A 22510-nucleotide genomic window follows, 5' to 3' on the forward strand; every position below is an offset into this window, starting at 1 on the left:
AGGTGATCGCGGTCGGCTCTGCAGGTCACCACTTGCACGCCAGGCAGGAGCCGAGCCTTCCTTCCTGGCCAGCTCAGTGATGCAAGGAGTGGGTTTTTATTCCTAGTTTTATGAAGAGTAATTTGTGGCCCAGAGAAATGTAGTAACTTACCTAAGGCTACACAACAGCAAATCAGGGAAGGAGCAAGGGCTCCTGAGCCTTGTGCTTTGCCACCTGCTGGGAGCCAGGAACCAGCGTTCTTGTTGAAGGTGTGCCAGGTGTGCCGTTGATTCACCCTGTGGTCGCTTTTCCCTCCTTAGGAGGTCCTGGGTGCATTGAGAGCACCTGGAGTTTAGCTGAGCACTTGCTGCTTCTGTTAGCCCAAGCTCTCTGGAGAAAGGTGTTGTTCTCAGTTCTGGCCACCAGGAGGCACTGTGACCACACCTTGACTGCAAAGCCAGGCCTTGCCCTGCCCGGACCCCAGCTGGGCCCTCTCCTCCCTGCTCCCTCTGGCCTCTGAGTCAGGCCCCAGGACAGAGCCCCACAGCGGAGAGTCTGCAGCCCATAGAAACAATGGAAGCCCTCTTTGCCCTGGAGAGTCCTGCATTCATTCGTGTGTTCAACAAATGTTGGCTGGGCCTGCGATTTTTTTAGAGGTGGGGGATACAATTTGACGGCAGTGAACAAAACAAAGTCCTGTTCTAGAGACATAAAGAAAAACACGTATATAGTATGTCAGATGGAGCCCACCGTGGGGGTGGGGAGCGTCCTATACATTGAAGCAGGGGGGACAGGGGAGGCCTCAGAGGAAGGTGATATTCTGCAAAGACCTGTGAGAGATGAGGCGGGGAGCTCAGCAGACCTGCAGGAAGAGCATTGCTGGCAGAGGGAACAGCAAGCACGAATGCTCTGAGGTTCAAAGAAAGGCGGGAGGGGTCAGTGGAAGAGGCCAGAGCACCAGGCTGCGTGGACTCTCAGGCTCAGGCTTTCCCAGCAGAGCAGCGATGATAAGGATCATCCCTTTGTTCACAGAGCAAGCATTTCCTGACACCTCCCAGAGCCGGGCCCTGCAGAGGAGTGGGGAAACTGCTGAGTCAGCCCCTGTCCCTGCCCTCAATGGGCTCCCTGTCTGGTGGAGAGGCGGGCACGGACACTGGCAAGGCAGGAGCCAGAGGGCTACGTGCCACCTGGAGGGTTAGGAAGGACACGGAGAGCCCAGAGGTGGGGCGCCCAGCTCAGAACCGTGCGTCACGGGTGCTTCCTGAAGGAAGTGGTGTTTAAACCAGGACCCAGAAGACGAGTAAGAAGAGTGAGCCTGGGGGAGTGGAGAGGGGGACTCAGGGGCCGGGCAGGGGTGGGGTGGGCACCCAGGCAGGAAGGTCAGCGCTGCCCCAGATGGACATGGCACCGGAGCTGGTGGGGCTCCTGGAAGGGGTCCGAGCAGACACGGCCAGCTCCTAGGTCCACCAGGAGGAGCCTATGCTGTCAGGGCAAGACTGGAGGGGCAGAGGCCTGGGAGGAGGCGGGGCGCAGGCAGCAGAGAACTCAGAGCTGAATGGGGGTGACCTGAGGGTGTGGCAAGGTGGGAGCAGATATGAGGGCATCTGGGGTAGTTAAGAAGTTCCCACCAAGAGCTGGAGGTCTCCAGCCCAGGGTGTTACCTCTGTGTGAACTCAAAGACCATAAACCCAAGAAATGTCTCCTCTAAGCAGACGGAACAAAAATACAGATGTTCCACACCAGGCAGATGGCTGGAGCCTGCGGAGGAAGGAGGTGAACATGGAGGGCAGGAGAGGGGCTGCTGAGGCAGGAGGAGGCTCATCATGGGGAGAAGTAGCTGACCACGACCCCTACGCACACACCAGGGACTCTTCATCTTTTTGGAGTGGCAGTAGGCCTGAAGTCCAGCGCCCCTCCCTGGGGTCAGAACCTTTCTCCTCCTGCATGCTTTGGAGAGTTGGCCCAGCCTCCACCTCTGTGTGGGAGACCACTATAAGGCCTGAAGAGGTGGAGGTGCTGGGTGCAGAGATGCTGCCTGATCTCACATGGCCCCTGCCCCGTGCTGAGTGCCAGACTGAACACCAGGGAGAGCAGTGAACCAGGTAGGCAAGTCCCTGTCCTCCTGAGGCCCAGTGAGAAAGACGTCTCTTACTCCCACGATGTTCCTGAGAACCCACCAAGTGCCAGGGCGACGGGTAGAGCTGGTGAAGATCTCTGCCCCGTCAGAGTTGACGCTCTTGTTACTGGAGATGTGCTTGTCCTCAGAGTTAGGGTGAGAGAGGCAATACATAAAACATGAGGGACGCCCCACTGGGACAAGTGCCACAGAGAAATGCACAGCAACGATAAACAAAGAAGCAAACACAGAAAGCAAATATAGGTCAAAATGAGATCAGCAAGGAGCCAGCACAGGGTGTATAGTGTAATCCCAGTGACTCGGGAGGCTGAGGCAGAAGGATGGCAAGTTGGAGGCCAGCCTCAGCAATTCAGCAAGACCCTGTCTCAAATTCAAAAAGAGCTGGGGGTGTAGCTCCGTAGTAGAGCACCCCTGGGTTCAATCCCCAGCACCAAAAATTAAAAAAAAAAAAAAAAGAAGAAGAGGCAGAGGAAGAAGAAAACCAACAAGGGCCTAGTTAGAGGAGAATGTCGACTCCAGAGATGATCTGAAGGTGACCTTCAAGCTGAGAGTTAAAGAATGATCACAGGCAGAGGGGTGGGAAGTGTGTCCCAGGCAGAAGGAAGAGCAAAGACAAGGGCCCTGGGATAGGAAGGTCCCCATCATGTTGAGAAAACCAAAGGGGTCAGGGTGCAAGGGACGTGCATGAAGGAGGGTGGGGTTGGAAGGACAGGAAGCAGATGTGGCTGCCTTGGAGGCATCAGGTTCTAGGGAGTGGAGGGGGATGCTCGGTGAGCGCTGTGGGCTGCCGGGTGGAGAAAGGCCTTGGCTGGGTGGAGGCTGGAGGAGGGGGTCCAGCGCGGAAGTAGCGAGACCAGTTTGGATGCTCTTGCACCTGTGCAGGTGAGAGGTAAGGGTGGCTTGGACGAGGGCGACCGAGAAGATGCATGTGGGTGGATTCTTCGTCGTCCATTTTGGAGCCAAGGTGACAGGAACTGCCAGAGTGGGAGGTGACAGGACCACCCCCAGCTTTTGGCCTGAGCAGCTGAGCAGAGGAACTGGGGAGGCTCAGGGGCAGGTGGGGGGACCATGACTTGTGTGAAATAAATGGGAGCCAGAGACGCTGTCCCCCCACATTGGGGACACCCAGGTGTGCACGCAGAGGCTTCCTGGCACGTCGCAGATACAGGTGCAGACTCAGACACGTCAGAGGTCGCCCAGAGAGAGTCTGAGTAGTCGGAGCCCCGTGAGATCAGCAGCAGGGGGTATCAGTCAGCCGGGCCTGGGTTCGAATCCCAGCTGAACAGGGTTGGGCACCTGACCTCATTTCTCCTCATCTGTAAAACGGTGTCTTTGTGGGCACCCCCCAGGGCTGGCAGGAGGACTGCGTCCCAGAGTGTGGTGGGCGCTAAAGCACTGCCAACCAAGAGCCCGACGGGTCTGCAGGGAAGACGGACTCCGCCTGCTCCCTGCACACCCAATCACACTGCATCCGGAACGCCACAAACAGGGCCCTGGCCCTCAACAGGACACAGGAGGCACCTTTCACCGCCAGGCCATCTCCACACAAGTCCTGGCTGTGCCACTTGCACGGCTGCTCCTGTCCAAGGCCTGGCTCCTGACTGAGCCCTACCCAGGATCCCCTCCCAAGCACTGAGCCCACGGGGTGCGGGAGGAAGTGGAGACAGGGTGGGCATTCGGTGGCACTGGGAGTCCTCAGCCCAGGGGAAAGAGGGGCCCAGATCCCCAGCCCTGTCACCTCCACAGCAGAGACCTCTCCCCGACATCGTCATCGCACCACGCCCCCCTCTACCTCCAGCCCTGGAAGGGCTCCACCAGAGACCACCAAGCCCCATGGTTGCAGCCTCCAGCTCCCGGTGCTGTGGGTGGCTCTGCTGTACCTGTTCTCCCCCAGGGGCGCCTGACCCTCCCCAGGCAGCCCCCCACAAACCCCCTGTCTTCACTTCCTGGCCGCGTGGACCTCTCCTCCCTGCTCACCCTCCACGCCCCAGTCTCAGCATCCCCGCAGCCTCCACTCCTGTCCTGCGGGTGACTTCTCCCTGCCCGTCCAGGCTGCTGGAGAGAAGACCAAAAAATCAACGAAAGCATCCACCTACTGGACAGGCCCTCCAACAGGTGGTCGCCAGTTCCACCTGGACACCTCAGCCATCGGCCTCCAGGGCCCACCCGCCCAGCTGCAGAAAACAGAAGCCCCCACAAAGGCCTGGTCTCGACTCCCTGCCACTGACCCACACCCACCAACCCCACCCGCCTTTTCCTCCTTCCTTCCTCCAACAATGGAAGTTCCTGGTCCAGGACTGACCGCACCCCCAGCCGGTTGCTCCATCCGCCCCTTTGTTCTAGGTGAAGAGCCCTCCGCCTGGGTTCCCATGGTGGAGTGGCTTAGCCTTGTGCAACCAGGGAAGGACCGACCAGCTGGGCTTCCTTGTCCCTAGGGCGAGGGTCAGAGGGTAGCTGCCTGCCAAGGGGAAGGATCTGGTGGGTGCATTAAAATCCTGGTGGACACACACGTAAGCATGCAAATGAAGCTGGCAGGTCCCGGGAGACAGTACAGAGAAGTCCAGGGACAATTGTGAGAGCTGTATGCTGCCTCCTGTCCTTTCCAGCTGGGTGACCTTGGCCAAGGGACTTCCTCTCTCTCCACCTCAGTCTCCCAGTCTGTAAAGTGGGGGCCAAGGTAGAGCCTGCCGTATGGCACCCGGACTTCCACGAGTCACTGCCTCCTTCTCCTGCTCCTTTGCAGCCACACTGGTCTCCTCGCTGGTCCCCAAACCCGCCAGGCCCTCTCTACCTCAAGGCCTTTCCATTCACTTCTCCTTCTCATAAGCCCTTATAACTTGAAATGTTATACTTACATTTCTCTTCTCTTTCTCCTAGAATACAAGGCAGGGATGTTTTGTTTTGTTTTGGTGTATTTTGTCACTACTCTTTCCCCAGTGCCTAGAACCATGAGGGATAGGTATGTAGCAGGTGGTCAGTAAATATTGGTTAAGAAGAGGGAGGGAGAGAAAAGAAAGACAAGTGGGGGAGAGAGAAAGAGGAAGGAAGAGAAACAGGAAAAGAGGGAGGGAGGCAGGTAATACCAGCAGAACAGAGCCAGGTGAGCGGAATGGGACTGTACATTCAAGAGAATATTACTCAGCCTTGAAAAGGAAGGGCATTTGAAAGATGCTGCAGCAGGGGTGAACCCCAGGACCTTGTGCTAAGAGGCCAGACTCCAGAGGCCAACCTTGTGCAATTCTCATATGAGGCGCCCAGGGGGTCAGGTTCGCAGGAACAGAAAGCGGGCGCAGGGGCTGGAGGTCAGAAGGGATGTGATTATTCAATGGGTGCAGCGTGTGGCTGGTTGGTAGAAACGTTCTGAGGATGTGGACTCCCAGGACGGCGGCAGAACAAAAACCCTACTGAACTGCACTGAAGAAATGGTCAATTGTTAATTTTTCTGTACGTTTTACAATGATAAAAAAAAAAATAGGAATTTCTTTGAAGTTTAAATATCAACGACAGGACTTCACGCAGCTTCGGGACACCACTCTCCTGGTGTCTTCCTGGCTCTCCAGTCCCTCCTGCCTGGCTGGCGGGAAGCTGTGGGTCTCCCTCGGGTGGGGATCCGCCGCCCTGGTCCGTGGAGGACAGCAGGCAGGCGCTGTGCTCCACCTGCCCGCCGTCTGTGTAGGCGCCACACCCCAATGCCCATTCTGACGGCTCTTCTCTCCCCACTCAGAATCGCGACACCTCTCACCTTGCACCCTCAGCGTGCAGACCCCGCCCCTGCTGCTTCTGTCCCCATCCCCCTGCCAAAGGCCCCTCCCACTCCGCCACACACCACACCCCGGAGGACCCCCATCCCACCTGCATCCGTCTGGAGATCCCTGGAGCCTTCTCCACCCTTCTGGAGCTCCATCAGTCCCTCCCGCACAGAGGACACGAGGAGTCTCCCGCTGCCCGGTGGTCCTATCCCATGTCCAGCTCCTGGAGGGCAGGGACTGTGGCCTTCACTCATCAGATATCTATGGAGCACCCACGTCATGGCAAACAAGATTCTGCCGAGCAGCCGAGGACAGTGGCAGGTGGATCCCCAGGAGTTTAGTCTGGTGGGAGAGGCTGGGGAACCTGACGCCCAGCAGGGGAGGTGGGTCCTTGGGCCCCACCACAGTTAGCTGAGCTTGGTTGGAGGCTGCATCCCCAGAGGTCGCCCAGGGGTCACCAGGGCCTGCTGCTAAGCAGGGTGTTCTCATTAGAAAGAGGAATTCTTTTTTGTCTTTAGCTCTCTGTGTCCTCTGTGTGAAGTGGCACCTACAGGACAGAATTCCAAGTGCCCTCCCGACTTCTTCCAATGGCGCTCAATACCAGAATCAGGAAATCTACAGCGTAGGTGCACGAATATGTGACAGGGAATCCTATCATCCTGTACTGTGATGCACCAGGAAGTCAACCGTGGGTACCATATCACTAACTGGACTACAGACTTTATTCCACGTCCATTGTTAAAATGCATCTTTGGTTGTGCCTGAACGAGCGTGCTCTCCTGCACATGCGTTGTCTTGTCACTTCATTGCCTGTGTAAGTTTGTGTAACCACCACCGCATCAAACCCAGAACCAGGTAGACTCCCAGGATCGTCTCTCTTCAGTGAGGGGCTTCTTCCGTCCATGCATCTCACTCTCCAGGACTTTCAGGACCGTTCAGGGGAACACAAACGCGCTGATACACACAGACACCAGACCCAGAGATGCAGACAGGCCGCGGCCCCACCCTGGGTCAGCCAGGGAGAGTGCAGGCAGGCAGCCTTCTGAGTCACTGCCTGCCTGGGCCTGGGGCTGGAGGCCAGAGACAAATTACATTCATTAGGGAATTTAAGAGGCTGGGGGAGGGGCTGAGGGTGACAGCCCCAGGATGCAGCCCCCAGCTCCGGGTCCCACCAGGTTGGGCCAGCCTCCTCCCTCCGCCTCCCCCATCCGGTCTCTGTGTCTCTGCCCACCTCACTTTGGGCCTCCCCAACCCTTGCAGAGTCCATGCCAGGGATCCCCAGTTCTTCCTGTCCCCAACGTCTCAGGACACGAGGAATCACACTGAGAAAGCAAGTGCTGGCGCCTCCCGCCCCGTCTCCAACCGGTTCTCCATCCACCCCTCTGTCTCCTTGTCCTCTAGCCCTGTCCCCCATCTGTGTCCCCTTCACCTGTGCGGCCTTTTGCTTCCTGTTATCACCACGTCCTCTGCCTGGGCCTCTTCCATCAGCACTGCTGCTCTCCCCTCCCCGTCTCCCCGCATCTCCCCAGGGCCTCCCCGCCTCCCCCACCCCTTCTCTGCCTCCCTTCACCCCTTGCCCCCTCCCTCAACCCCTTCCCCCACCCCTTCCGGGCCTCCCCCTACCCCTTCTCTTTCCATCTGCCTCCCCCACCTGCCCAGCCACAGGGGCCTTCCTCTTCCTCCTCCATCTCTCTCCTCGGTCCCCCCTGCCTTCAGCATCCTCTCTCTGTCCCTGTATTTCTTGATGTCCTCTGTCCCTGCCTCTCAAGGCTTATTCCCATCCACTCTGCAGCCTCACGCTCCTGGGGTGGCCTCGGTCCCTGTAGGCCTCAGCCCCTCCCAGCGGCTTCCTCCAGCCCCCCTCCACCCCCCACCCCGATTTCACCATCCCACCACCAAATCCCCGGCTGCCGGCTGCCCGGGCTGGGAGCTCCCTGCCCACCCTGCCCCGGGGTCCTTCTCAGCAGGGCGGTTCTCCCTAACAACTCTGGCTGCTCCTCTGGCCGGAGAGAGGAGGGAGGGAAGCAGGCAGTCCTGGAATGAAAACCAGGCAATAAAAAAAAAAACAAACCTGTCAGAAGGGCGGTGGGGAGCCGGGCCAGCCTCTCCACGGGATAAAAGGCTCTGTGGCGTGACCGGGAAGAGACACCACCCCTGCTTCTGCTTGCACTGTGCAAGAGGGACCTAGCCTGCTCAGCATCCTTCCTCCCTCCTGAGGAGCCCCTGGACCCGCCCTCTGGGGCCCTGGCCTCTCCCCTCTGCCCCTCTCCCTGTCTCTGGGCCCTCTGGGGGTCTCCGTGTGAGTGGTCCTCGCGGCCGTGCCTCCCAGCCCTGAGTCTCTGTTGCAGCTCCTCCTCCTCTCCGTTTACCTCTGCACGTGCCAGGACCTGACCCTCAGGCCCAGAATGTTCCTTCTGCTGACAGCACTTCAGGTCTTGGCTGTAGGTAAGGGAAGAGTGGTTCCCTGGAGTCTCTGGGAAGCGCTTAGGGAAGGGCTCTGGAGAAGCAGGAGGCTCGGGGCCTGGTGAGACGGAAGAGGTGGTCTGGGGCCATGGCTGAGGCACATGGGCACTGCAGGCTGAAGTTCCCAGCTGTAGAGATACTGGGAAGGGGTGGGGATGGGGAGAGAGGCAGGGATGGGAGGAGAGAAAACGAATAAGGAATTGAGGGAAACTCTAGGTCCTATCAGCATGGGGGGCCATGGGGCTCTCCTTGGTCCGGTCAGGGAAGAAATGGCTTGTTGTCCCAGCACGGTGGAGGAGGGTAGGGCTGGTAGGTGCAGGGCAGGGTGTGTGGGGTCGGGGTGGAGGCGGGGCCACACCTGGGCGGGAAGGTTGGGGAGACACAGGGAGCCCCTGGACGTGTTCAGGAAGGACTGATGGCAGGGAGTGAAGGGAGACTCACTGATGGGGGATGGAGTCAAGGGTTGTGCGTGCAGGAGGAGGTAGCCATGGAAACTGTAGATACTGTGGAGGAGATGTGGGGGAGTGGTCAGAAAACACCCTGGTTGTGTTGGGGCAATAATGGGGACAATGCTGGACACACTGGGTGGGGCAGAAAGAATGAGTGACTCAGGGATTAGGTCGAAGGCAGGGGCTTTGTCACTGGACAAGGTGCAGAGTCGAGAGAAGTGGGGAGCCTTTGTCCACCAGCCTTCCCCTCCCCACCCCACCCCTGCCCACTCCTAGGCCTGGCAAGGAGCCAAGGGGATGACAACAAGATCATCGGTGGCTACACTTGCATCCAGAACTCACAGCCGTGGCAGGCCGCGCTGCTGGCCGGTGCCGGGCGCCGCTTTTTCTGTGGAGGGATCCTGTTGTCTGACCGCTGGGTCATCACTGCCGCGCACTGTGCCCGCCCGTGAGTGAGCCCCTGGCCCCTTCATGCCAAGTGCATTCAGAGTCGAGCACCCGAGCTCAGAACCCAGTTAGTAACCGGGTCCCAGCTTGGGGTCTAGAGAACACCCGAAAAGAAAGACAGCTCACAGGGTGGATTCCAGCCATGCACCTTGAGCTCAGATGAGAGTCTAACCAGCTGGCATCCTAGAGCCCAAAGTGCAGCTCAGAAACCCAGACATAACCAGAGATCCGTCCGTGGACCGAGCTCCAGTTCAAGACCAGAACCCCCTTCCAGATCAGTGAGTTCAGTCACTGAACTCGGGCTGTACCTGGAACCCAGAGCCCAGTTCAGAACTTACAGTCTAGACGTAAATCCAGAACCCATCTTGCAGCTGGGATATACAAATATAAGAACAGAGTGAGAGACTGGAGCTGGTTCCCACGAAAGTTTAAACTCACAGCTCTCTACAATCATCTCTGAGCATCTAGAACCAGACTCCCCGGGCAGAGCAGTAGAGTACCTGGCTGCGGGGTGGGGGGATTGAGAGGTTAAGGGGAGGTCCATCCCCCAGAATCCAGCCCTGTTCCCTTGACCCAGGGGTCCAGGCCCCCAGCCCCCTTCTCTTAGACCTGAGTTTAAATACCAGAATGCAGACCCAACCCATAAGAGCCCAGAGCCCCTCCCAGATCTCGGGCCAGAACTAAGAACCCAGACCCCAGCCTTGAAGTCCAAGTGCAGGCTAAAGCTCAGTAGCCTACAAACCAGATGAATGCCATACACTGAAGTTCAATCTAGCACCTAGAGATAGAGCCCAGCGCCAAGTCTAGGACACAACGCTCAGAGTGAGAGCCAGCCTCTGGACCCTGGTATCCCGGTGGTCATCTAGAGCCCTTCTTGAGGTGGACGGCTCAGGCCAAATCTACAAGCAAAGGCCCAGGCTATAATCTGTCATTCAGAGCCTGGCCTAAGTTCTAGGGTTCAGAGCAGCCCGAGGGTGCGGCTCAGTGGTGGAGAGCTTGACTAGCATGTACAAGAGCCTGGGTTCCATCCCTAGTACTGCAAAAAAATAAAAAGTCCAGACCAATATTTAGAACCCTGAGCCCCAGCAGAGCATGGAGCTCAAGTCGTCATTTCAAACCCAGTCAGAACCCAGCACTCAAACCGAGTTCAGAATCTGTTAGCTCAGGTCACATTGCTAAACATGGAACCCTCAGCCCGAAAGCTCACATCAGAATCTGGAAAGTGTGCTGTCTTCAGAATTGATGCAGAATCCTGATCGTAGGCCAGAGTCAAAACCTTAGCTCTCAGGACCCCAGAGTCCGGGCTGGATTAGGATGAACCTGCTCCAGCATATCCATCCTGACTTAGAGCCCAGAGCCATGACCTCATCAAGGCCTCAAAGCGTAGAACCCTGCACAGACCCTGGGACAGAGCCGGGAACTCCAGTCACCACTTTATACCCAAGCCAAGAGCCAGAGCACAGCTCAGGGGAAGAGGGACGGCAAGTGAGTTTGGCCTAAAAGAGATGCCGGGCAAGGTAGTGCATGCCTGTAATCCCAGCAACTCAGGAGGCTAAGGCAGGAGGATCACAGGTTCAAGCCAGCCTCAGCAACTTAGTGAGGGCCTAAGCAACTTAGAGAGACCTTGTCTCAAAATAGAAAATAAAGGAGGCTGAGGATGAGGCTCGGTGGTTGAACGCACCTGGGTTCAATGCCTGCTACCCAAAGAGAGAGGGCGGGGGAATGCCCAAACCAAGAAAAAGGATAAGAAAATGTTCAGCCTGCAGTTAGAGGGGAGCAAGTTAGACTTAGGGAAAACGTCACCTGGGGTGGGGTGGGCTGGAGGCAGGAGGAGGCCGAGGCCCACCGTAAGCTGCCTTACTCTGGGGGGTCACGGGCCAGGATCCTTCAGGTGTCCCTGGGCAAGCACAACCTGAGGAGGTGGGAGGCTACCCAGCAGGTGCTGCGCGTGACGCGCCAGGTGCCACACCCTGGCTACCGCTCCCGGACCCACGAGAATGACCTGATGCTGCTGAGGCTAGAGAAGCCCGCACGGCTCGGGAGGGCAGTGAGGCCCATCCCCGTGGCCCAGTCCTGCGCCAGCCCTGGGACTTCCTGCCGTGTGTCAGGCTGGGGCACCACCTCCAGCCCCGTGGGTAAGGACACCTGCACCCTGGGAGGAGGACCAGGGCCTGGGCTCCCGGGCCTGAGGGAGGAAGCCTGGGCCGGGAGCCCGGTCTTACTGGGTCTTCCTGCTCGATGCCCGCAGTCAGGTACCCCACGGTGCTGCAGTGCGTGAACGTGGACATCTCCTCAGACCAGCAGTGCCGGAAGGCCTATCCCGGAGCCATCACCTCGGGCATGGTGTGTGCCGGGGTCCCCCAGGGCGGGAAGGACTCCTGTCAGGTGAGTCCCCGGGTGTGGGCGGAGGGAGGGGGTTGCTTGGAGCTGCCTCTTTAGGACCAAAGAATCTTAGCAGCAAGAAAGTCAGCAGAGGTTGTCTGGGGAGGGGCTGTGAGAGCCGGGCCCCCTGCCTCCTAGCCCTGTACCCCTCCATGCCTGAGTCTCCCCATCAGTAAATGGGGGTGACCCCCGTCAGGGTGGTTGGTGGAACTAGACACGGGCATCGTGGGAAGCGGCCAGGGTGCACAGCGGGGCCGCACACAGGGGTTTGGGGAGTACCAGCCTCGGGAGGCCTGAACCATCTGAGTGGGCGGAGACGGCAGGGCTGAGGAGACACAGTTTTGTGGAGACGGAGCAAAGATGGAGAGGGCCCTGTGACCACCCAGGGCTGGGTGGAGATGAGCAGGACCCCGGGAGGAGGGAGACAAGTGACCCTGGCCTGTCCCCTGAGCAGGGCTGGACCGTGGGCAGCTCAGCCGCCTCCCTCCCCATCCCCATCTCTGTCCCTCCCTTCAGGGTGACTCTGGGGGACCCCTGGTATGTGGAGGACAGCTCCAGGGCCTCGTGTCCTGGGGGATGGAGCACTGCGGCCGGCCCGGGTACCCAGGTGTCTACACCAACCTCTGCAAGTACCAAAACTGGATCCAGGAAACGATTCGGGGCGGTTGATCGTCCGCGTGACAGTTCCTCAGCTGCCCCAGGAGCCTCCCCAGCCCCTGCTGCTCAGGCCCAGGACCCCAGCTCCCTGACTCTTAGCCGAACTGCAGCCTCCTGCTTCCCAGAGCAGGGCTTCAGGCGTCCCCCACCCCAGGACTCCCTCAGGCACGGGGGCAGGGACACAAGCATCGGGCTGGCGTCCTATTTCAACGAAGACAACTGTCAAAACTCTCAGTGTCTCTAAAACCCAAAGAAACGACAACAATAAAAACAGAGTAATCCCAGATTTCACTCATCCTTCATTTAGCTCATGTGAAAAACAAGGACACAGTGAGCCCCACAGAGGGGACTGCCTCTCGAAGGCAGGTGCTGCTACCCGGGGTCTGCTCTGGTATCTAGGCGATGCCCCAGCACTGCCGTCCCCCTCAGCCTCCTCTCCAGAGCTGCTGAGGCCAGCACGAGGAATCGGGTTTCCCAGAAGCTGGCCACACGCACCAGCCCTCCTGCTGCAAGGTCTCAGGTGTGCAGAGCTGGGCGCGTCACACCCCTGAGGTCAAGGTCTGGCAAAGCCCTCCTCTCGTGTTTTAAAGTTGTTTCTGCCCTTCCTCCCCATCTCCACAGTCCTCCTCCCCAAAGGGACGACACAGCAGCCTCAAGTTCCATGCATCCTGGGAAAGCACACAGGGTCACGTTGAACGTGACGTCCATGACCCCATGGTGTTAGGGGTCTCATTCTCTTTCTTACTTTCACCCCTTGATGACTATTTATTGCACACACACCTACCCCGTCCCAGGTGCTCATTCATTTACTGGGTGCCTGTGGTATACCAGGCATGGTCTTGGGAGCTGGAGCGGGAGTGGGAGCCCGCGTTCTAGAAGGCACGACGGGCCGGAAACAGTAAAGTAAGAATAAAGCAGAGTTCCTGTGAGTGAAAAGGCCCTTAACCTTGGACGGGGTGGCAGGCCCCGGGTGCACAGAGCCAGCGCCTACCTGCTACCACGGCCCACTGGAGAGTGTTCAGGAATTTCCAGAGCCAGCTGCTACATACAGCCATTCTTAAAAACTGAGTTACATAAACTTAAAACTGGGTGATTTGTTAAATGAAGTCAATAACCACCGCATCTGTCCCTAATTATTCAAACGAATATCTGTGATTTGGGGTCATTTCTGTCCATGGTTCTACATTGGTACTGATGAGCTTCGACACATCTCTTCCCAACTCCGTGTCCAGTGAGGCCACATTGGTAGATGGACGGCAACCACAGTGCATTCACACCACAGAGGCTGACCAAGGCCACAGGCACGCGCACGGAGGCTTTTATTGTTCGTCCGGGAGCCATTGCTAAGCCTTGGCCCCTGGAACCTGGACGGGTCTGCCCGGAATGTGTCTTAGTGTCTGTCTTCTCTAAATTCTGTGTTCAGATCCTACAGAGTTCAGATACAGTACAATGTCACTCTGGCCTCATGTTCTGTGGGAGATGGCAGGGACTGGGGAGCTTTGAGGTGGCAGGCCTGGGACCTGCTCACTGCAGCTGCACAAAAGATGGCCAGGATGGACCAGAGCCCCGCCCGTGTTCCTCCCCGGCCCTCCAGTCTCTATAGGTGCTGTTCTCAGTGCCTGATTGACTCGTTAGTCTCCACACTTAAGTGAGGTTGTGCGGTGACTGTCTTTCTGCATCTGGCTCACTTCCCTTAGGGTGAAGTCCACCTGCGTCATCACAAGAATGACCCTCTTCGATTCACACCCATTACCCTTTGTGCACTCAGTGCTCATCAGACACCAAGGTGGCTTCTGTATCGTGGAGGATGCCACCGTGAACACAGGAGTGCAGATCTCTGACATGCGGACTTCATTTCCTTTGGCTGTGTACCCAGGAGAGGGGCTGCGGAATCACGTGGTGGCTCTGTGTTTACTTTTTTGAAGAGCCTCAGACTGTTTCTGTAAGTTCCTACAAGAGTGCAGGGTGGGTCATCTCTTGAGGTAATATCTCAATGTGCCTCAGCCTGATGATTAGTTGGTGACACTGAGCACCTTCTTATATATCTCTTGGCCATCCACACCTTTTGAGAAATGTCTATTCAGGTCTCATTTTTTACTGGATTTCTTGTGATCTTGCTATTGGGTTCCTTTACTATATATTTGGATATTAACTCTTCATCTGATGTATATTCTGCAAACATTCTCTCCCACTCCATAGGTGGGGAGAAATCATTCTTGATTGTTCCCCTTGCTGCGCGGAAGCTTTTTAGTCTGATGTGATCACTCACCTTTTTATTTTTTCCATTGCTGGTGATTTGGGGGTCATATTCAAATGCCAAGAAGTTTCCCCCTGTGTTTTCTTCTGGTGGTTTTGGAGTTTCAGGTCTTATGTTAAAGTCCTTGATCCATTTGGGGTTGTTTTTTGTGTATGGTGTGAGGCAGGGATCCAATGTCATTCTCCATGTGGACATTGTTTTCCCAGCAGCCCTCTTTGGGGACTGTCCTTTCTGCACTGTGTGTCCTTGGCATCTTTCTTGGAGATAACTTGGCAGTAAATGCCCGAAGGAGGGAAGTGTAGGTGAGGAGTCACACGGAAGCGGTAAATAGAGTAGTGTTCAGACTTCCCCAAAGGCTCTTTTAAACAAGAAGAGCCATTTGTCCTTCTCACTTATTGCTTCTCACTGTCCAGAGTCTTCCAGGCTCTCTACTCTGCTCCCTCGCTCTCCACGTCTGACTTCATGCTGTTTTGATTACGCGGCTGATGGCAGATTTTGAGATCAGGCACCGTGATGCCTATGGTTTTGTGCTTCTTGCTCAAGATTGCTTTGGATATTCAATTGTCGCGACCCCTTGCCCGCAAGGAAGACGCAACTCAGGAATCTTCTTTCAGCAGTTTATTCAGGCCCTTGATATTTCTTCTAATTCCTGGTCGGATGCCCCTCCCAGCCTTAATAAAGCATCCCAAGCCCCAATGCGAAGCTGCCACGTGGAACTTTCTCACAGGGTGCTGAAAAACCATGCACCAACTCTCCCAAACAAGGAGTTGTTTGTTACAGACCACAGTGGAGCCAGCGCCATCCTGCAATGGCGACCATAATCTGCAGAAGCGGCTCACCACATTCAATTATGTTTGTGTTTCCATGAGTTTTAGAATTATTGCTTTTTCTATTTCTGTGAAAAATTCCACTGGGTTGACAGGCATTGGTTAAACCTGTAGACCACTCTGTTTGGTAAGGACATTTTAACAATGCTATTTCCTCCAGTCCGTGAACATGGGATATCTTCACATTGACTTGTGTCATCTTCAATTTCTTCAATGTTTTATGGTTTTCAGTGCACAGATCTTTCACCTACTTTGTTTCTGATGCTATTATCAATGGGATTGTCTTCTTAATCTTTCTCTGATAGTTTGTTGTTAGTATATAAGAAACACAAGTGAATTTTTGTATGTTGATTTGGTATCCTGCAACTGAACTACATTTATTTACTAGTTCTTACGATTTTTTTTTTTTTTTTTTGGTGGACTCTTCAGGGTTTTCTATATAAAAGATCATGTCATCTGAAAACAGACAATTTCATTTCTTCCTTTCAGGTTTGAATGTCTGATTGCTCTGCCCAGGACTGCCCCAACAATGTTGAATAGAAATACCGACCATGGAGGCCGAGGGTGAAGCTCAGGGGTAGACTGTGGGCCTAGCATTCATGAAGCCCTGGTTTGATTCCCAGCACCACAAAAAGAGAGGAAGGAAGGAAGGAAGGAAAGGAGGGATGGAGGGAAGAAAAGCAAGGAGGTAGTTGCAGTGGGCGTCTTTGTTCTGATCTCAGAGGAAAAGCTCTCGGCTTTTCTCCATGGGGTGCGTTAGCTGGGGGCTGGTCACACACGGCCTTCTGTATGTGAAGTGCCTTACTCCTATACGTCATTCATCAAGGGTCTTTATTTTGAAAGGATTTCGTGTTACGTCAAGTGATCTTTCTGCATCTAGTGAGACGATTGCATTATTTTGCCCGTCGTTCGGCTAATGGAGCACATCACATTTTTTAATACACTGAGCCCTTCTTGCTCCCAGGGATAAATCCCACTCGGTCAGGGTGTTATGAGCCTTTCATTATGCTCTTTAATTCTGCTTCCTAGCATTTTGTTGAGGACTTTGCATCTATGTTTAACAGGGATATTGGCCTATAATATTCTTGTCTTACGGTGTCCGCGCCTAGGTTTATGGAGGATGCGTCTCTGTGTCAAGGCAACAACACACATACTGTGACTCCACATGTGGCAGCCATACAAGCTCTGTGGGAGAAAGGAGTCAGAAGAACCTTCATAGCTGGGTAGCCTCAGCCCTGACAAGATGATTCAGCCCATGCCGTAATAATCTGCGTGCATCCTTCTATAAAACGAAGTGAAAGTAGTTTAATGCAATTTCCAACTCACCAACCCAGCTGTGGTGGTTGAATACCATATTTTATTGATTCCAAGATGTACATTCTGTCCACATTTTAATACCTTTGGAATTGGGTGGCACCTCACAACTGGTTGAGCACCAGGTAATGACATCATGTCATAATTTAACTAGCAACTCCTTTTTCTTAGTAGTGTATAAACTAATACATCAAAAGAGGTCAACAGTCCTCTTGTATTCAGTGTAACAGGGCATGAAGGGAGGGAAGTGTAGGAGAGGAGTCACACCGAAGTAGTAAAAAAGTAGTGTTCAGACTTCCCCAAATGCTTTTTTAAACAAAAAGAGCCATTTGTCCATCTCATTTATTGCTTCTTGCTGTCCAGAGTCTTCCAGACATGTGCTGACCAATATGGTGCCCATTAGGTATATCATGTGGTTATTTAATTTTTTAATTAAAATTAGAACCATTTTAAAATGTGATTTCTTAGTCATACTTGCTGAGGTGCTCAGAAACCATATGTGGTCATTGGCTGCCAGTACAGATGCAGACTATCTCCATCACGTCTGAAAGTTCTATTGGATGAGACGGCTCAAGGTTATACCCTTACTTCTCCCAGTGTGGTCCAGGAAACAGCATCATGGGACTTCTGGGGCTTATTAAGAATGCAGTCTTGGACCTCACTCCAGGTCAACTAAATCAGTGTGCACCATAACAAGATCCCCAGAGGATTCCATGCATGACGAAGTTTGAGAGGCATCACTCCATAGTGTACATCCACCGTGTTTAATGACCCAATCCCCAGTGATGGACACGGGCTCCCTCCACTAACCAGAGCAACAGGGAAGTGAATATTTTCTAACGTGCCACCAGTGTACCTATAGAAGACTCTGGAATGTGCCCAGAGGAAAGAGCCAAAAGACCTGCCTTTAATCAGTTTTGCCAAATAATGGCAGTGGTATTTTTTAATCTAGGAGACAAAGATTCCTCTCTTCCTACACCCTCCACAACGTCTGTAGTTCATGAAATCATTCAGAAAATAGTAACTGAATCCTACTGTGTGCCAGGTATGGTTCTAGAAATAAAACGGTTGAACACTTCTGCTCTCTACGCGCTCACATTCTAGAGGGAAGGCAAGAAATGAATGGATAAGTGAAACATAAAGTCTGAGAGAGGAGGGTAAGTACCTCAGAGGGAAAGAGAGGATAAAGAATGTCAGGGTTTGATGTTGGTGGTTACACAGGCCAGTAGGGTGGCCAAACTCCACTCATTATTTAGAAAGGTCTGGCCCCTGCTTGGATTCTGGGAGATAAACTGTGAATCCTCGGAATATCCTGCCTAATATTGCGTCTTTGTTTAACTTGGGACCTTTGGCCGTGCCGGGAAGTCCACACAGATTTACAGTGGGGACATAGATGTTGTGTCAGTCTGACCTCCAGAGAACCTGGATACTACAGTCAGCAGGGCAGATGGGCAGCCCCCAGTGAGAAAACCCTGGACACCAAGGCCCGGCTGAGCTCCCTGTGGGCAGCACTCTGCGCCGGTTACGCAGCATCGCTGGGACAGTGAAGAACTGCCCACGTGACCACCAGGACAGGACAAGTGGGAGTTCATGCCTAGTCATTCCTGGACTCTGCCCCATGCATCTTTTCCTTTATGGATTGATTGGCTGATGAATCGATCGATCGACTGATTGATTTTGTGCTACGAGGGATGAGAACCAGGGCCTCGCACTTGCTAGGCAAGCCCCCTCCCACTGCGCCCCATCCCCAAGCCCCTTGGCTGATTGTAACTGTGCCCTTTCACCACAACGAACCAGAACCAGGAGTATAACCGTTTTTTCCTGAGCTCTGTGATTCCTTCCAGCGAATCGTTGAACCTGTTCTGGGGACCCCTGACCACAGTGGTCAGAGTCTTCACGGAGACGATGGCAAGAAGAAGCCATGTGGGCCCCAGGTATGAAAGTTCCAAGATGGGGCGAGCCTGGCATGAGAGGGCAGGAGGGGAGGAAGGCAGACGGTGACATCGGGAGTATCGGGGCCAGATGCCGCCGTAAGGAGACGCGACTGTCATCACAAGTGGAGGATTTTGAGAACAGGAGTGACCTGCTCTGGCTGGCATTTTACAAGGCCACCCTAATTGCTCTGCTGAAAATAAAATATAGGAAGATGGGAACAGGAGCCCAGAGACCCAACAGAAGACGTGTGGGGATCCAGCCTGAGGGGCGAGGGTAGTCGGAAGGGGACAAGGATGGACCATGGGGAGCAACGGTTCCACCCTGGACCTGTCTTGGAGGTGGAGCCGACAGGACTTAGTAACAATATGGATTGGGGACATGAGAAAAGGAACTCAAGGGTGAGACCAAGATGTTGGGCCAAGTCGTGAAAACATGGCGTGGCCCTCTCCTGGAAAGACCAAGGCCACAAGGAACGCACGTCTGGCCCGTGAGGGGTGGAGGACCGAGGTCCGGTTTTGAGCATGGAGATGTTGAGCAGCAGCTGGACATGAAGTCCAGAGTTCAAGAGAAGGTCTGTCTGGAGACATTAAGTTTGGGAGTCGTCAGCAGGTGATGGTATTTAAAGCCACGGGACCAGATGAGATCACTGAGGGAGTCAGCGAGGACAGAGAGAGAAGAGGCCCAGGAGCCAGCACTGGGCGCCCCGCCATGTGGAAAGGGGACCCGGAGACACCAGCGCCAGGCACCCAGGAGGAGCAGCCGGTGAACTGGGAGGAAGAGAGCAGCTCTCGCAGGCAGGGAGCCAGGGGCTAAGCTGCTGATCCTCAAATAAGAGGAACCCCCAAGCGCTGGCCGTCGGACTCAGCAGCCCGGAGGCCGCCTGTGCCCTTCGCAGGGGTACGGCTGGTACAGCCCCCAGAGAGCGGCCTCAAGGAGAAATGGGGAGAGGACTGCAGCCAGGGCGTGTGGCCAACTGTCAGGAGGAGAGCAGCCGAGAGCAGAGCAGACATGAGGGCAGAGAGAAGGCGATTCTTTTTTTTTTTTTTTTTTATGGTGATTATTGTCGTTTGGGTGAAATGTGGGAGGAATCGTAGCATGTTTCTGTGGGGACAGCTCATGAGGGAAGAAAATAATTGGTGACACTAGCAAGAGGGAGGACTTGCTAGGATCCAGGCTGGCACGAGGTCCTGGAAAGGTCAGGAGGGACGGACACCCAGCGAGGCAGAGGGGCTCCCTCCGTGGCAGGGGCAGGCTGCTCACCTAGAGAAAGGAGAGGAGGCAGAGGATGTGGGCACAGGTGCGGGGGGTGGCCAGACGGACTCTTCTGACTTTTGCTATTCTCATGGGAGAAGAGTGGCCAGTGGCTGCATTGGGACAAGTGGTGACGGCGTTGGCACCCGAGGGACACCACAAACCCAGCTCTAAAGAAGAATGCATGTCTCTGACCTTGTGCCTCCATCCCTCCAAGAATCTGCTGTCCCCTGATTCTCTGCCTTCCACGCTCGGTGGCTCTGTGCTGCTGTCTGTCTGGGTGTCTCTGTCTGTCTGTCCTCTCCCGGTGGCCCTGTTTATCCTTCCTGTCTCTCTTGGTCTCCCCTCCCTCCATGTTTGCATGGGGGCCCCTCCTCTGGGCCTGGGTGTGGGGCTGACTTTCTGGACCCAGGCAACAATTCCAACCAGAACTTCCAGTTTCTGCTTGACAAAGAATCCATTCTGAAGCCAAGCTAGGGTGGGGCCTCCCCAGGGAACCTCAGGCTGCCTCCATCTCCAGCTTCACACTTGTGGCCCTCAGCTGAGGCCAGGCTCCATTCTAAGCACCTGCAGATATTAACTCATTTAACCCTTCTCTAGGAAGTAGGTGCTATGCATGGAGCCGCTTAACACGTGGGGACACTGAGGCCCAGAACAGCCACCTCATCTGCACTCAGGAGCTCCACTGGGGCTCCACTGGGAACACTGCCTCTTTTTCTAGTCCTTCTTTCTCCAGCCCTGCTCCCTCTACACCTGGATCTGTGAGAAAGCCAACCTGGATTTGGTCCAGTTCCTGTGTGACTTTCAGCCGTGGGCTCCTCTTACCTTGTTAATCAAGTGAGGAGGTGGAAGGAACCCAGCCCTCAGTGGGTCCATGACCTAACTTCAACGCCAGCCAGCCAACCTGAGTCCTGCCAACCATAACCCCTACTATCAACAGTGACCTGGCACTCACCCCTCAGCAAATGCCAAAGCCAGCCGCCCCCACTCCAGGCTCCAGTCCCTCCCAATGAGAAAGCTTCTCTGGAAGTCTGGACCCAGGCCACAAGAGGGCACAGGTACCCCGACTTCCCACACAGCGTGTCACCTCACTTCACCTGGCATCCTCCCTCCTGCCACCCCACCTGACCCCAACGCTCAGAAGGAATGAGCTCAGCACCCACTCGAGGCCCTGCCCTGCCCTGTGGGGTGGAGGAAGTCCAGGGTGTGGAGGACAGTAGCCTTTCCGTCACCTTCAGAAGTCACAGCTCTGACCCAGGCCCCCACACAGGCACCACAACCTGCCCCGGGGGGACAGCTCCCTGTCTATCCTCATCCCCACTGGACACCCACAGCTCTAGATCAACCACCTCAACACCTCCCCATCCACGACCTCAGCCTCCGCCCCAAATCCAGCCCTGACCCACAGACCCCACCAGCAGCACTATCCCCCTGTCCCTCCCATCCACAGCCCAATCCTATCCCCACAGTCAACTCTAGTACCACCTACAGCCCCAACGGTCCTCACCCAGTGGCCATTCTCCCCCCAGACCTGTGGGATTCCAGGACTGACCCCAGACCCACCAGAAGCCTAATCCAGACTTTCTTCCTAGTGAAAGACTTTGAAAGAGACCCAACAGGTATCTCCCTTAGAAAAATTAAGTGTGTTACCTGGTTTTGTGGGTACCTGGTTTTCTGCATCTTTTACTGCCTCTGAGCTACTGTGCAACTTCCAGTTGCAGATAGCTGATAGCAACACAAATAATTCCTGTCCAAAACCATGCAAACAAACTTCATCCTGTAGAAGTACCACTAATCACCCTCCTCCCCTCCACACCACGTGCAATAAGCCACTTTCATGTCTCTGTAAATTCATTTCACACTCCTAATCCCCCAGATGTGTAACATCTTTGCTGGTTAGTCACTTATTAATGAGTCAAAATATAATCTTTGTTTGACATGTTCATTTTGTATCTGTTGCATGTTCTTAGTTACTCCTTTTTTTAAAAGTATCTTTCCATCGCCACATCCCATGTGTGACTCCCCCAGTATGGACCACACCAGTTTGGGCGGGATCCCCTTCTGCCATTTGTCTCTGCCCTTGATTTTCATGATGACAACACTGCCAGCTCTCTCTTTCCAAACTTCACCTGGTCCCCATCCTTGGCTTTTGTCCAAATCCTGAGGACACCTCCATCCTTCTTAATCCCTAATCCTGCCCCCTCCACCCCCCTGGGATTAACTCACAACCCCACCCCACCACAGTTCCTGGAGCCGCCTACTCATCCCCAAACACCACCCCTTCCTCCTTCCTCTTCCCCACCCCCATCCCAGCCCCAGAGCCTCAGGATTTCTGCTGCTCCCTCTCCACCTACCTTTCATGGACTCCCTCACCCCATCCCACGGCTCCTAAAAGGCCATTTATCCAAAATGGCTTTCCCAGGCCCAGTCCCTGCCCCCGTGCAAGCCCAAGGGCAGTTGACTTTCTACCCATCTAACCCATGAGTCCTTGTGCCTGATGGCTGTGGGCATGTCTTGGGGAGGGGCCGACAGAATAAATAAGGCCATCTGTGCATTTCAGAGAAAAAGGGGCTGGAGACGCGGGGAATTGCAATCTGATGTGTTGGGTTTGCTGTTGAGAGACAAGCGGGGGTGCTGCTGGCCCTGGGATGGGGCTGAGGGA

General features: G+C 55.0%; 1 protein-coding gene across 1 annotated transcript; it reads left to right on the forward strand.

Moving 5' to 3' along the window:
- Positions 1 to 8271: 8271 nt before the first annotated feature.
- Klk14 (kallikrein related peptidase 14) lies at positions 8272 to 12276 on the forward strand. The gene is made up of 5 exons (XM_076839332.2): positions 8272 to 8311; positions 9055 to 9226; positions 11107 to 11360; positions 11474 to 11610; positions 12124 to 12276. The coding sequence occupies exons 1-5, from the start codon at positions 8272 to 8274 to the stop codon at positions 12274 to 12276; spliced, it is 756 nt and encodes a 251-aa protein (XP_076695447.2).
- Positions 12277 to 22510: the final 10234 nt, after the last annotated feature.

The sequence above is a fragment of the Callospermophilus lateralis genome, chromosome 18 (assembly GCF_048772815.1).
Source record: "Callospermophilus lateralis isolate mCalLat2 chromosome 18, mCalLat2.hap1, whole genome shotgun sequence".
NCBI lineage: Eukaryota > Metazoa > Chordata > Mammalia > Rodentia > Sciuridae > Callospermophilus > Callospermophilus lateralis.

Coding starts and splice junctions, on each gene's coding strand:
- Klk14 (XM_076839332.2), top strand. CDS start 8,272: ATGTTCCTTCTGCTGACAGCACTTCAGGTCTTGGCTGTAG. Junction 11,361..11,473: donor CACCACCTCCAGCCCCGTGG/GTAAGGACACCT, acceptor CGATGCCCGCAG/TCAGGTACCCCACGGTGCTG. Junction 11,611..12,123: donor GCGGGAAGGACTCCTGTCAG/GTGAGTCCCCGG, acceptor CCCTCCCTTCAG/GGTGACTCTGGGGGACCCCT.